This window comes from Strix aluco, chromosome 5 (assembly GCF_031877795.1).
Source record: "Strix aluco isolate bStrAlu1 chromosome 5, bStrAlu1.hap1, whole genome shotgun sequence".
Taxonomy (NCBI): domain Eukaryota; kingdom Metazoa; phylum Chordata; class Aves; order Strigiformes; family Strigidae; genus Strix; species Strix aluco.
Window position 1 is genome coordinate 80,925,414 of NC_133935.1, and position 16,133 is coordinate 80,941,546.

The 16,133-nt window shown below is 40.4% G+C and overlaps 1 protein-coding gene across 4 annotated transcripts; it reads right to left on the reverse strand.

Annotated features, from left to right (window-relative positions):
• Positions 1-1,432: 1,432 nt before the first annotated feature.
• Positions 1,433-15,260, reverse strand: HSPA14 (heat shock protein family A (Hsp70) member 14). Of its 4 annotated transcripts, none has more exons than XR_012623669.1 (14): positions 15,174-15,260; positions 14,901-14,981; positions 14,733-14,815; positions 13,670-13,718; positions 12,740-12,833; positions 12,530-12,620; positions 11,250-11,354; positions 10,307-10,468; positions 9,281-9,436; positions 7,624-7,726; positions 5,263-5,475; positions 4,696-4,820; positions 3,628-3,698; positions 1,433-2,119 (listed from the first exon to the last, which is right to left on the reverse strand). XR_012623669.1 is itself a non-coding variant. In XM_074827951.1 (14 exons), the coding sequence occupies exons 1-14, from the start codon at positions 15,228-15,230 to the stop codon at positions 2,041-2,043; spliced, it is 1,518 nt and encodes a 505-aa protein (XP_074684052.1). In that variant the 5' UTR covers positions 15,231-15,260; the 3' UTR covers positions 1,433-2,040. The 4 variants fall into 4 exon arrangements, 3 of the variants coding, with proteins under 3 accessions (XP_074684052.1, XP_074684053.1, XP_074684054.1); XM_074827951.1 differs by having other exon boundaries at positions 4,696-4,869; XM_074827952.1 differs by lacking the exon at positions 14,901-14,981 and having other exon boundaries at positions 4,696-4,869.
• Between the last annotated feature and the right edge of the window lie 873 nt (positions 15,261-16,133).

Genomic DNA, 16,133 nt, shown 5'->3' on the forward strand with positions numbered 1-16,133 from the left:
CCGCCCCGCCTCCGGAAGGGGGCGGCGGGCAGAGCGCGGCGCCGGCGCGCGCCCCGCCCCCCGCGCGCACGCGGAGGGCTTCGGCGGTAACGGGCGGCGGGGCCGGCTCAGGCGCTTGGAGGCCGCAGCCCCGCCGTGAGGGAGCGCCCGGGAGAAGGGAGCGCGGGAAGTACCAGCGGAGAGAAGGCTCAGAACGCGGCCCGGCGAAAGGTACAGCGACTTCAGAGAGTCACTCAGGCTCGAAAAGACCCTCGGGATCACCGAGTCCAACCCTCAGCCCGACTCTGCAAAGTTCTCCCCTACACCATATCCCCCAACATCTCATCCAAACGACCCTTAAACACATCCAGGGATGGTGACTCCACCCCCTCCCTGGGCAGCCTATTCCACTCTCTGACCACTCTTCCTGTGAAAAATATTTCACAGGAATTTCAAGAATTTTCAGAAATTTCATAATTTTCATCTCAAGTTGTTCATTTCTAGCACGGCCCTACTGCCTGGGGCATCCACCCGGCCCCGGGCAGCGCAGCCTGCCAGCTCCAGAGCTGAAAGAATGAACCACCAGGAAAGGTTTGAGACGCTGTTAAAAAAAAGTTACACTCTTCACAGCACACTTCTCAGAAGAGGTGTTTCCTATTCATGCAGCCTTCAAGCCAGCCCCAAGCCCCACAACCCTCCCCCAGCTGGCACCATTGCACACAGCAAACCACCCCCCGAACGGGCCTGGCCACTGGTTAGTGCTTCAGTGACTCCTCACTGTTTTGGTAAGGGCTGCCCAAGAGAGCCAGACTTTGGGTTTTCCCTCCCAAAAAAGCCCTTTTAAAAGTTTTCATAGAGAAACTTACTTATTTTCCAGAGATCAAAGACACAGGGATAAGGGAGACAGAACTTTCCCAGCACTTCCTCCACCCAAGGAAGCCTCGTAAAAGTTCAAACCCCACACCTAGGCTGGTAAGCCACATGACACAGATACCTGTTTGGAATGCAGTAAGATTTCTATCTATAATATGCAGTATCTCTTGCTTTCGTGAGGCAGAAAGAATATTGAAATATATGTTCTGCAAACACAAGACAATGTAGGAAGCCTGCAGTAAGACAGGGAACTGAACACAGCTCTCTTCAGATGGGCATCCCTCGCTCTAGTTTGTCTCTGATTTTGAGGCTCTACTGTTACACATTCATTATTTTGTTACAATAACAGTATTATGTTATTCATTTTACAAGATAACATATGGCTCTCAGGGTTGAACTGTTGCCCCTTAATTGCACATTAGGCTGAGACCCTCAAATCCCCTAACTACACCTGCCTGCTCTGTCTCCTCCTTATTTCTTCCCTACCCAAAATGAAAAAAGCTCCCAGCTTATATCCAAACAAATTTATGATGACATATAGATTAGAAGAGTGCCACACAGAATGGAAAATGCCAGGATCTGCATAAAAAAAGTATTTTATTAATAACACATAAATAAGCACACAAAACCCTTACAGACACATTTTTCACGTAACACCACAAAACCACCTTACAGTAATTCCAGAAAAAAAAAATCCCGCTCAAGAGGCCAGCGTAAATGGGCATCACCTCCACAGTTTCAGACAACATCAAGACCACACAGGATTTCAGTAAAACCTGGTACAGTCATTACAGAGTGTATTTTCACCAGTCTAGCTCTCACTGGTTCAATGCTATGCTGGTGAAGCCACTGACAGACCAGCTGAATGGGTACACAACCTGGTTAGTCCAAGGAAGAAATCTTTAGACTATGCAACATGCTTGTTGCTGAACCACAGGCACAAGCATTTGCCCTTTGCATTTTTTAAATCAGGTGCTGTAATTCAATGCTCTGCTGTCCGCATGTCTCGATTAACATTTTGCATCATGCTTCCCACTCCAGACAGACTTGGTGGCAAATTAACATTTTACTTCTGTTTATTACAGTCCTCTAAGAATCATTAAAGACATCTCAGAGAGTCACCACTTGGGCAGAAAAGCCAACAAGAGACAAAAATCAACTTAGAAAAATGTTGCCTTTCAAAAGGGACTATGATGCCACTTCAACAGTGACGATTTCACACTTTCCAGTATCTTGATCTGTGCAGGTAACATGCAAGGACCCATCCCTAGATAAAAAAGAAAGGGATGTTTAGGACTATCTCAGCACAACGCTTCATATATTACTGCATGTTCCAGAGAGGATAAACAATAGTCTCCATGCAGACAAAAGGAAGAAAGATTAGCATCAAAATATCCAGGGAAGAATATGCTTCAACATAGATTAAGCTGATTTACAAAATTATGTTTAGTTTGAGTATTTAGATATGCACTTATTGCCCTCCATTAAAGCATGTATCTTCTCTACATATGCTGGAATAGATTCAGGAACATATTTAAATATTGTAACTAAATTTAATACAGGTTTGTGAACAAAATATGCAGTAATATTCAAAATATGCATTTTGAGAACCCTGAGCAACAGCAACCAACAGATAAGCACATCTTCTCAAAGCATGAGAACTTGATTTTTCAAAAGTAGTAGTCTTTAAATATCGAAGATCTCCTTCAATGAGGAAAACCTTAATTTTCAAAATCCAAAAATTAGAGACAACATTGAATCCTACTTCATCTAGACATACAACAGTCACACTTAATATTTAGATAGAAATGTGTTCTAGTGCACTTTCCCTTATTCACCTAAAAATTACTAAAAACCCCTTTAAAAAATAATGCAGGTTTTCTGCACTACACGGTTGCATATATAATCCCTAAAATGTTTTTATCAATGATAAGTGCAAATCTCTGTACGACTAGCAAGGTATTTTAGGAGAAGTCTATTCATAGAGCATTAATACACCTGACAGTTAATATAAGAAAATGAAGTATTTTGAACGTGGGTAGTAGTTTTTCAGCAACATCTAGACAACTTTCCTATTATTTATAAACGCAGTATGATCTTCAGGACAGTCTTCAGAAGACAAATTTGCTTTGACTACTTAGAATTGCTCCTTCCGATATCTTTATAAACTATTTAGACTATTCCAAATGAGCCCAAGCACTCCTATTAGGGCCTAAAAAAGTTAATTTCTTCGGTATAATTCCCCACCTTGCCATAAGGAATTTCATGTTCCCACAATAAACAGGTAATTCTGTAAAAAATAGATTTACGAAGCCTGATTTCCTGTGGCATTGTTTCTCATGCTTACTCTGAAAGGACAGACACACAGGTTTTCATCACAAATGCTGCATATGAGAAGTTCTTCATGGATTCCTTGGCAACTAAAGATTCTACTTCAGTTTTTTGTAAGTGTAGGCATTCAACAGAACTACCTGATCCCCCTCCACAGAAAATCTGAGATCCTGACTGCTCTCAAGCATGGTTAAACAGATCAACAGTTCAAAAGTTGCTAGAAATCATCTGTACAACTGTGTTAATTTTTATTACTTTAGGAATCACACAGTGAAAGCACAGAAGGTACTGCATAAAAACCACATTCCTACAGAATTTACCCCTGCAAGCAATGAAATGCTGAAATTTCTCAAGACAAAAGTAAATATCCTGTAACAGGAGAAAAGACTGCTTGTCAGAAGTGTGACATTGCAAGTTAAACAGAACAATAAATATTTTGGGTACCTTTTCATAGTGAGAACAGTTAGTATATCATGCAGGCCATCCTCCTTTTTATCTAGATCCTGGAGTACAATCTATTTAAAACAAAAAAATATTAAATTATAAAGTTCTCTAAATCCTTGCACAGCAGTTTAATGGAAGTGACAAAATAGCTAAGGTGTGCAATTCATTCTGTTTAGCATCTCATACTAACAATTCAGCATCGAAGCGTGCCTCAGTGGACTTCATTCATCTGTAGTGCAAATCTGTGTGCTTCTAGCCAGTTGCACTGTTTCAGTGGTTTTGTTTCAGGGTCTATCACTAAGACAGCTGGAGTACCTACAACTCTCACAGACTGCAGTAAGAGCTGATCATGTTCCTTTACTTAGGATCAGTTCTGTAATTCTTAGGAATTGTCCTTTCCCTATCCCCTTATAGATCTTTGGGCAGGACCAAGGTGGAATAACTATTTTCTCAAGTATTCCACCCATTTCAGCCACACCTGCCCCCTCCCTGATGCTTTAAGTGCACTGAAGCCAAGGTAAGCACATCATCACTGTTTCAAACAAGTTGTGTTCTCTCAATAGGTTGACTCCCAAGTAATATCTTTATATCAGGTGAGGATTTAATCACATCTTACCACTGTGAAAAATCAAGTGTGGTATTTAATACCGAGATCCTGTCCAATCTAGGAAGATCAAAAAGTAATCAACAGCACAAACACTAGCTACATCATTACCTTCAGCAGTTTTATTTCTAAAATGTTGAAGATGTGCGCTACTGGAATGACCTTTTATCCCAGGTGATCTTACCACAGTGCCAAACAAACCCAGACAGCCATTTAGAAATTCAAAAGGGCAACTTCCACTTCTTTAAAAAGTGCTTCAATACTTCATAACACATTTATAGAGAGCACTTAAAGACTGCTTCCAAAGAGATGCATGTCATTCTAATTTTGAAACAAGAAGTTTTGGTAGGGGTGAGATTGGTTTCAGGTTGTTTTTTTTCTTCTTTTTCCAACTTTTCAGTTTGTTTTTTTTTTATTTCCAAGTAGTTGATATTAAAAGTGCATATGAATGTGTATACACTCACCTGTACAAATTTACCTTCTTCATTCATGGGACTTTTCCCCAATGACTCGTATAGTTCAAGGCATACAGAAGAAGTGTTTCCAGGAGCATGCAGGGTGTGCTGCCTTCGAGCTGGTAATGGTGTCCCTGATGGAAATAGCACTGTGAATTTGTCAGCCCCTGACTCGTCTACTCCCTTTAAAAAGAAAAAAAAAGTTCATGCCTTTCTCTTAAGTACTTTACTGAGCTGGAAGTGTTACAATAGTGCTCCATGAGAAAAGAAATCCAAGATTCGTTTTCTCTGCCACATTTACCATCACAGCAAGTTAAAAAAAAAAACAAAATTGACATTCCTATAAATAAATGAAGTCCAGCTATTACAACATAGCAAAGACATAATCTCCCCTTAAAATCAGTTTTTACTGTCATTTTTTTTGTCAATAAACCTGTTACCACTTATTGCTGAGCTATAGCCAATCTGTAGAACTAATAATAATAATACTGTTTCTCCAACATCAATCATGCATAAGTAGTGCTATATATCCACTGCAGCAGTAAAATTTTCTAAGTTAAATAATCTTAGCCTTACCTTAAGAAGAATATCTTTGGCAGAACATTCAATAAGTGCTTCTTCTTCTAACAAAGGATTCTCTTTCCCTAGCAGAATTCCTGCCTCTATGGCTGCACCAATGGGAATAACTTCATCTGGAGGAATTGAATTCAGTAATTCCACAGTTGGGAAAATGTCTTTGATCAGCTGCTGTAGCTTCGGGATTCGAGCAGACCCGCCACACAGGACTACCTGGAAAACATGCCTTAATGATTTCAAATCTTTCTTCCAATAGATAAGACAGACAGGTCACAACCTGCAATACAGAAATGCAAACTGCTCTGGGATATTTCATCATCTTTGGTTGTTAAAAGAAAAACTGATTCTATCTTTCTATCTTGCAAGTTGGAAACGGTGCCTTGAAAAAGTGTTTCATATAGTAAGCATCAGCTAGATAAAGCAACATTTTAAAATTAAGGAAATAATCATGAAATAACATTAGGTTGGAAAGGACCTCCAGAGGTCATGACCTCCTGCCCAGAACAGATCCAGTTACAACAGGCTGCTCAGGTTCTGATCTCTATGGATATAGATTCCACAGACTCCGGCCCTTGTTTCAGTGTTTGATTACCCTCACACTACCAATTCTCTTCCTGGCATCTAAAATTTCCCTATGTTGCAACTTGTGCTGCTTGCCACCCACCTTTCCATCATGCACCTAAGGAAGGAGTAAGTCAGGTTTTGTCTCGATTAGGCAGCACTAGTCTCCCCTGAGCCTCTTCTTACAGGTGGGCAAACCCAGCTCTCTTGGCCCAAACCACCTCAGTAGGCCCCCAAGTGGACTGGCTCCAGTAGGTCAGTACCTTCGACTCCTGTGAAGCCCAAAAAGGCTGAGATTGTACCTGGACACTCTGTCCCAGTACCAAAGAGGGAAACATGCCTTCCTACACCCATGGCTGCTCAGGCAGGCTGCTGACTGCTATGAAGCTTACCATCTATTAGAACCCTCACATCTTCTCCTGCAAAGCTGCTTTCTAACAACCACTAGCCTGTCCTGCCACACGGGATTATTCCATCCCAGACTCTACATTTGCCTTTGTTGACCTTCATGATGTTCTTTTCCATTGGACTAGATGATCACTGTAGATGCCTTCCAACTGAAATAGTCTATTCTATTATATACATTTCTCTCAACTTTTTCAACCCCACTGAATAGCAGCCTTGACCTACAGTGGTATTGATTGCTCCCCTCATTTGGTACTGCCTGCAAACTTGCTGGGAGCACAGGCTACCCCATCATCCGTGTTATTAATAGAGACATTAAATGGTATTAGCCCAGTATCAAATCCTGAGGGATGTCACTGACAACCAGCCATCCCTCCCTTACTGATCTTGTGCAAGAAAAAAAAAAAGTCAATCCTTAAAACCTTTGTTACAGTAACTTTGCTGAGATCATCCAGATCTGGAAACAAAGTTAATTCCCACTTTTCTTCATGTAAAACATAACTTCTGAGTTGTAAATTAGGTTAATTTATTTTTACATTTAAAGTGGCCCCCTCTGCCTGAGCATTAAGGCCTGAGAGAACAGCACATTGGGCCACCTAAAAAAATACTGCCACCAGAAAACATTCTCTGAACTGTGGCCTTGGATACTTCATTATTCTGCCAGTGACACTCAGATATGACACAGCAAACATTAATTAAGGTCTGAAATAGCATCAAGCATCATTAAAAGTGCCAGCTAGAATTCACTGCAGAATTTATGTCCCAATTCCACCAGCAATAAATGCAGCATTATTTGCCACACACAGGTGCACTGGGGTTGAGATGAAGTTAACTCTTATACCAAAGCAAAAGACGTTTGAATGAAACTAGTAATGTTTGCTACTTTACTCACCATCTTTGGTATTAAAGCACTCTATGGTTTGGCACCTAATGTGTTCCTAAGTTTTTTAAGCTAAAAAGGAGGCGCAGAGGCACTAAGCGATTTGTTCAACTCATAAAACAGAAGTCAAAACTCGGGCTTTCTTCAGAAGTGTCAGCAAACCCCATCCAAAGCTCAGTGAAGGCAGAAGAAAGTCTATATACTACACTTAAAGAAGGTACTCCTTGGCTCTACCAGGAGTTACACAAACACATCAAGTGGGGACAAATCCTCCACCATTTACTCAACACACAGCAGTAACTCTGACTCTACCTTATACTTAACTTCCAAGTAACCAAAATCAAAGCAAAGATAGGAGGTTCTAAAGACCTTGAGTCTACATACTTTGTTGAATCTGAGCCAAAAATGCTTAAACACATAATGAAATAATCTGAGTCTACAAGGAAACAGGCCCCATAAATACTTTTCTTGTGGAGTTATAAGGCATACTACAGACAAGTGATTTCTATTATTACCTTATTAATATCGTCTGCTGTAAATCCAACTTGCTGCAAGAGCTTTTTAATTGCTTCTACACATTTACTAAAAAGTGAAGAACAGATAAGTTCAAACCTGGCCCTAGAAGGGAAAAAAAATAAAAATTCAAGTAGTGTCATCTCATCTTTAAGAGACAAATACCTGAAATAGAAGAACAATCATTTTTAGAATATACTTTGGTTCTATAGCTATACCTGGTACTAAGGGATTTTTGTAAACAAAAATCAATCATCTAATTTCCCAATTATTGATCCTGAGGGAGTGATTTTGTTGTTGTTGTTGTGAAAAGACCTGTACTATTGATTCCGTCATTAACACCTACATGGAATGCACATTCATTCTTCTTCAGGGTACTAGAGGAAAAAACAGTATTATTGCCTTGACAAAAAAACAGTTTTGTCTTGATTCATATGTGAAAGAAAGAAGCAAAAATCTGGGAACTGCTTCACCATCTTTAAAATGGAGACACAAAGACACAAATGTGCCTCTTGAATTTTCAGAGGCAAATCAAGCTGTGTCCTGATTTGCACACAGGGAGTAGGTTAAGCAAATTGAAAAACAAGCTTGTGCTTGCTTCAGGCTCTTTCAAGCCTGAAGAGGAAGTTTTCATAGAATCATATGATAGAATGGTTTGGGTTGGAGGGGACCTTAAAGATCATCTAGTTCCAACCCCCCCTGCCACGAGCAGGGACACCTTCCACTAGACCAGCTTGCTCAAAGCCCCATCCAGCCTGGCCTTGAACACTTCCAGGGAGGGGGCAGCCACAACTTCTCTGGGCAACTTGTTCAGTGCCTCACCACCCTTACAGTAAAGAATTTCTTCTTTACATCTAATTAAATCTACCTTCTCTCACTTTAAAACCGTTACTACTCATCCTCTCACTACATGGCCTTGTAAGAAGTTTTACTCTGTATGAATACAGCAAGTCAAATCCTGCAACGCCAGCATTTTTATCTAAAACTGAGACAAAACAAGCTCTACAGTATTGCTTCTCACACTTGTGCCTTATTTTACCAGATCCAACTGCTGCAGCAGTGGATGCACAGTTCTGGAATTGAAAAGTCTATTTCATTTTGTTAAAGCTGCTGCTGACTGGAAGAGCAAAGTGGCTAAACATCTCACTAAGAGATCATTCCGAGAGAAAAAGAGAGTAAGACACAGCAGTAGGAACAAAAAGACAAAAATCATCTTCCTATTCCAGCTGTCAAAAAGAGGCAACATGAAGACTTCCATGGCCCTTATCATTCCGGAGCTCATTTAGATGAAAGAGTCCAAAAGTCTTCTTTTCTTTAAGGAAAATCCAACAACTAAAACAAAAATGAGGGGACCACCTTGAGTAATTACAGTATCTATTCCTCTTTCATCAACAACCAGACTCCAAAGATGGGGTCTCCTTTTTGCACTTTATTTTCTACCCATTAGGGCAACATTGTTAGTGTTACTACCCTAACCACTACAGATCGCATCATAGAAGAACCATCAATATAAAACAAAGCAAGCTGGTGTTCTATCTTACTTCCATTTCCAAAATTAATGCCACCAAAAATGAAAGCTTGTTAAACATGCTAAGTACCACCTAGAAAGATTTCAAGCACACTTTTATATCAAAGCAGTAGCTTCGAGATTTGGTTTACCTGGACACATTACAATCAAAATCCAATCCATCGTACAATGAATCTACAAAACAGTTTGCACTTCCCAGGGTTGATAAAGAGTGCTTTGCAATATCAGCGCTGTTCATTAACTTCATCATGGCTCTGGGATTTCCTCTAATATCATGTTTACAAGACCTACATTTAAAAAAAAAAAGAAGAGATACCAGTTTAGAAAGGCAGGTATTTGAGTGATAAAGCTAACTTTCTGAAAGGAAAAACAGGTTAAAGCTATTGAACTTTTTTTTCCTGTACACATTTTAGCATTATCTACAATGTCACTGTTGAAAGCTTGCAAAGAATAAAAGTTTCTATTTCAGTTTCACCTCAAGAACACTGTGTGGAGGCACCCTGAACTCCAGCATTAGTGTTTATCATATAGATTTAAGTCTTTCTGAACAAAACCTGTAAGTGACTGCAAGGAACAGAAAGAAGAGGTCTGCAAGTTAACCAGTTTTAACCACAGATTAAGAAGAAATAGAACACAGAACATTAGACACATCAACAAAACAGTATGTTTCACCCAAAAAGTCTCCTGCAATAGTACACAACTCAAGATCACTAGAGCTAATGGCAATGCATTTGTTCATTTTTGTCCATCATAGGATGATTTCAGTCTGATGACCTAAGCCTCTCCACAGTCCTTCATGCTAACAAGAAAAGCAAACAAAACCCACACAGGTGAATTCCCTGCCAGCCCAAAAGCTTGTGACTGAAAGGATGTAAGCGGCCTGTAGTCACATACATTACTTGAAACATAGAACAGTTCATAGCTGAACCCTTATAGTTCAACACTGTCTTCAGGGAGCATCTAGCAAAAACAAAGTATTTCCCACTCTTCCTCCTTGGCCCTCAACAACTGACTGTTCCTTTAATATCTTTGAGCCATTTCACTTGCACACAGGCTGCTCGATCTGACAACCTAGATGTGTTTGGTTTTTTTGAGACCAAGCGTATGACAACGAAGTGCCTGTCCTAACAGCAACATGCTTGGAATTCCAAACCTACCTCTGAAATTCAGAAGCTAAGTGTTGTGCTAGAGCTTCTGTGAAGCAAACTCCACCAATGCTATCATCTGTGTTTGTAGCAAGCACACGATATATTCCACTGTTTACTTCTATGACTGTGATAGAAAGTGATGTTCCACCAAGTTTATAAACCAACACATTGCTGCCATGTTAAAAAAAAAAAAAAAAATCAAAAATAGCATTAATAAGCAAACTGAAATTATGTTAACTTTGACACACTGTCTAAAAGGATTACCACCATATAATGTATTGCAGGTTTCAATGAGTTTTACCAAGAGAATTTGATTTGGGGTGTTTGTACTACTGACTACTTGACAATGTCCCATAAAGAACAAAATTAGTTTATTTCATACAGTGAGAGTAGCCAACGTTTTTCCTACAATTGAGAATTAAACACTACATTTGAGATTATAGGCAGGAATTATATGAGACGGGTAAAAATACCAAACAAGAAAAAACCCATCTGTTTGCACTGACAGCAGTCTTTGTTATTTTGAAAATCTTGTGAATTATCTGAATATTCATAAGGGAAACCCAACACACCTACTGAACACAGGAACTCTGCTTTAGTTCTTCTGGCATCTGTAAAGTGACCCCATCTCCCACGATTAGAAAACAGCTATGCCAAAATTTCTTTAAGAAGGGATGCATTTTTCTTCAAGCCAATCAGTTCATTAAAGACCAGGGCAGAATCTGAGGACAGATCTTTAAAGACCATTCTAAACAAATAAAAACCAAAATAAAGGATTTAAACCCCTACAGACTTCTAAATTGTTGTTGGCTTTATTAAGACAAGAAAAACAAGCCTTAAATCATTAATTTTGTCTTGGCTGCTAAGGCAACACAGCATTCCCTCATCTTAAGATTTCTCAGGATTTAAGTACAGCAGCTTAAATTTAAGAAGTCAAATATCAGGATTTTACCTTTTCCCAGTGGGTGAATCTTGGCCAATTCCGTAAGCCAGGAGAGCTGCAGATGGTTCATGAATTAATCTCATAACATTAAATCCAGCAGCTGCAGCTGCTTCCCTGTGGTAAGGCATAACAGCATTTCATTTTACTTTAATGATTTCACTATAGTCATGCATGCTATTAAGATTTCATCTGAACTACGTATGTCACCAACTCAGAACTTCGTTACAGCATGGTATTAACAAAGTGACTGGAAAAGAAAGGTATGAAGAAGTTCAGTTGCTACTGTGTTCTTCAGGTACCTGGATCTGCTGTGCGCTCATCGTCAAAGAAAACACGGATGTATCAGTCTACATACCCCACAAAAAACAGCAGACACCCCCTCAACTACAAGATGAAAAACCCGACCCTCAATCAAGCTTGGTAACTTATCTTCAAGTGTGGCATCAGAAGTTCTTGGTATGTTATTCCAATGGATATCATGCTAGGAAAATTGATGTTACTTCCAAATCAAGTTACCACATCTCACTTCTAACAGTTTCTTTACATGTTTTCTTGAAGCTTCAGTAACCCTAAGACTGCCCTGCAAGTTGTTTCCCCCACTTTGAAGTTATTTTGAAACTTGGATACCAAAGCAATAGAATGCTTCATTATACTTACTGCAACTACCCCGCCCACTAGTTTTTCATGACCAACTTTAAGTGTGTTTTAAGTATTTCATGACAGTCAAACATAAGGGCTTCTACATATCAGAAAGTAGAAACAGATGCTGCCAAGTACATACACCTTTAAGTCTACTTATGTTTTCATATGGAGAAACTTTTACAGTAGAAATTTTCCAAACAGAACTTCCAGGTAGAATACTGGTGTGTATTCCGTATCTGCTCTCTGACAAAACAGTCCTCAATAACATCACATAACGCTACTTGGTTTGGTGAGTATTATTGTATGAAGGGATGGGAAATTATGGAGGAGGGCTAAGAAACTATTTGCATTTCAAAGGGGACACTGAAGATCCGCATCTGAAATGACATTCTATCCTTGATGATACAAAAATTCCCTCTCACTTCAGTTGATTCAGAATTTCATTTAGGTTACAACAGCGAATTCCATGAAAAGTTTCTAAAGTCAGGATTTAGTCTCCTGCTTTCACATTTTCACAATTCAAGTAACATCCCAATGTCTTGACTGATAGTTGCAAGCTGAAGTCCAGCAGGAGAATTCCCATTGCTGATCTGCCAGCCGGTCTGCTTTAGGCACGTTAAATAACAGAAAAATCTTAATCCTCTTACCCAAGGGCATTTTTCTGATTCTCTCCAAAATCAAATGGTACAGTGATAACAACGTCATTTACATCTGAACCCAATGCAGACTGAGCAGTTTCTGTTTATAAACATAGGCAGAACATGTTGATTAAAAGCAAAAAAACAATATACCACAACTTAAAAGTATGAGGACAGATTAAAAAACTAAATCATGTTATGATTTTACTAATTATATACCTTTCATTTTACTGAAAATTAGTTTTGCCACATCTTCTGGGTTAATAAGTTTATTATCTATTTCATACTGAAGTTTTCCATTCTTCTCAATTATCTGTAAGCAAAACCAACATACCTTTGTTAGATACATAATTTGGGTATTAACATAAAGTAATGTTTAATTTAGTTTCTGCTCGAAGTAGAAAGCACTGGACTGTGTAAATACTTTCTGCGTTAGCACTCTACTATAAGAAAATAAATGCTTCCAAGATGCTCATCAAAGATGACAAGAAAACCTTGTATGATACAACAGCCCTGACAGTGACATTAATATGGACTTAAAAACTCAAGACTTTTTCTATTAAAAAGCTTGCTTTAGTACAAAAGCAACATTTAGAACAAAAGTACTTGCCTGCTTGTCTTCCATAAGAAAAAATAACAACTATTTATATAAGCATAACAATATGAACAGAAAAAACAGGAAAAACTCATTCCTTCTTTAGGGATGTATTTTCCAGGACAATTTTTCTCTTGTTTTGCAAAATCGTTTCTAGTAACAAGCACAGTATTATCCAAATTAAATACTAAGATTAAATCAAGTGGTTAAGCATTTTTAATCACAAGATGCTGTAACCTGAGCATCTTCTACCAGCACTAAGAAGCTCCACAACACTATTACCCAAATATATTAAGAATCTTCCCTTTTGAGAATGGCCAAGAGATACATAAAATTTTTCTGCTGGTCTATAGTATGATGCCAGATCTCAGAACACGGGTAAGTTCTCTACTTTACAAAAAGAGAAACATTCTATATAGCAACAATTGGACCTCATACAATGAGAGCTGATCACTACAGAACACAAACATGGGGCGGCACAAACAGTTCCAAAAAGAAAAGTATAAAATGATATAAATTATTTGGGAAACAACAGAAAACTACATCATACTCACTGAACATTTGCTTTCTGCAATATATTTCTCTGCCTGTGGGTCACCAGAGCTGTCCAGACAAATTCAAAATAGCAAAATAAATCATATGCTCAAGGGTAATTGCACAAATTCATCTTGCTGATATTCCTTATAATGTCTACAGCATACGAAGCTATACTTCAACCAAAATTCCCATTTCCACTCTACAGATACAGTTACACAGGAGAAGAAAACCCAGCTGTTTTGGGTTCTGACTACTGGTATCTTTCAGTCTCCTTTCCCCAAACTAATGATTGAAAAAGTACTTACTATTTAGTGAAAAGGGAAAAAAAAAATGAACACATTGTTTTAACCTGGTATCCCCAATATTCATAAAAGATTTCAGTGGCACCTTTGTTGCATTGGCTGAAATAACATGACAGCAGTAAGCTGACTATCCTTAATCCTTTACTAACCATGTAAAGTTATGCATCTAAAAAGTGATGAGAAATACATCAGAATGGACATCATCTTGTCAACTCCTTTCAAAGAAAGGGCTGTAACACACAGCCAGGTTATCACTGAAAAGTTTTGTCACATCTCTGATGTTAAACTTAAACCAACAAGTTTTGCTCTCGTACCGCTGTTAACTGCCAGTGCAAATCTCCACATCTCCACTACCTGAGGAATCACAACTGACATTATGTCAATGTATTTCACAATCATAATAAAAGCAATACAAAGTTTCATGCAAATAAAACCACAGTGGATTTCAGCCACAGGAAAACACCTAGGTAACAAGAACACATTTTAGTTAAGAAACTTGAGTACGTGTCAAAAGCATACATGCAACTTGCTACTAAATTTCAAAATTTGATTTTTGCAGACAAATTCAGATATGAAATACTATGCCTGTCTGCTCCTGGAATGAAGTGTAGAATAAGAAGTTCATAAGATATAACATATTCTCCTATCAATGCCAGCTTAACCAGTATCACACTAGATTAAAACACCTTCATTATCAGTGCTAAGACTATGTTCCACTGACCAGCTGTAATGGGGAAAAGTAAACTTCTCACCTTCCCTTTCACACTTGCTCTCTTACCTTCGCCCAAGGATCTGCTTTACTTTCACTACAGTATTTGAAATATTTCTTATTCTACTTTGCTTTGCAGCCAAACCAACAACCTGAATGAAAAATAAATAAAAAAAGCAAAGTAAGCAACAGAGCTGCCCTCCTCTCCGAACCCCAACCTCGGAAGAGAAGCCTCACCTCCTCGCTTTCTGAAAAAGCCACCACCGCAGGAGTGACCCTGTCCCCGGCGTCGTTGGCGACCACGTCTGCGCGGCCATCCTGCGGACAGAGGCACCGCCCATGAGCCGTCCTCGGGGCACCCCGCACCCCTCAGGGCTCTACTGGCGGCGTGACCCCGTCAGGGGACAGAGACGGCCGCGGCCCACCCCCTCCTCCCGCCAGGGACCCCCGAGCAGCCACGGCGCCTCCGGCCCGGCCCGCCCGGGCGCGGCGCGGGGAGCGGCCCCTCACCTTATAGACGGCGGCGCAGGCACAGGTAGCACCCAGGTGGACACCGATGGCCGCCATGAGCCCCTCCGGCTCCACGCGCGAACACCCGCCGCCCCACAATACACCGCGCGCCCCCAGCTCCCAACCAATCCCGCTGCCCTCTGCTCCCCGGCCGCCAATCAAAGCCCGCACCGCCCTCTCTCGCAAACCAATCGCGGGGAGGCGCACTTGGAAGTGCCGTCATCGGCGGAGCAGCCAATGTGAAAAAAACGAGCGGGTGACGTCATCACGCATGGCAACGGGGCAGGCTCTGTGCGCGAGGCGCGGGAAGTGAGGCGGTACGCGGCCGCTGAGGGGAGTTGGTGGGGCGGAGCGCGGGGCCCGCTCCGGCTCCGGTTTATTTAACCCCGGAAGACCCAACTGTTGAGAAAAGAGATTAAAATGGGGAAAAGCAAACGCAGCTATTTTGTGCGTGTGCTGGGGCGTGTGTTTTATGTCAGCGGCATCTCTCGTGGTTTAATCGCAGGCAATGAAGCATATGGAGACGGTATAAACATTTTTTTTTAATCCAAGTGCTGTAGGTATTAGCGAAGCTGTCAAGCTGAAGTGCTGATTTTGCATAATCTAAGCAGGCATGACCAAAGTCTGGAAGCAAAGCTCTGTCTGGTTATGTTGCACTTCTAGTGGAGAAATCCATCTTGGCATCACCAGGGGGAGGAAATAATTTCTAATCAATCCTGGGGGAATTTAGCATCACTCACACAGAATTCATTTCATCCTGGCCAGAGCTGTCATCATGTTGAAGGCTCCTCAGATTTCATATAACCCTGTAATGGGCACAGCAAAGTTAAGGGGGAGCAGATCACCCCATATGTGCGACCTCTCACTGCAAAGATGGCAGCGCTTCTGTAGATTTGGGTGCTCATCTGCCTCTCGTTTCCCTGCGGAGTTTAAGTGCCCTGTAGTACCATCTCTGCATCA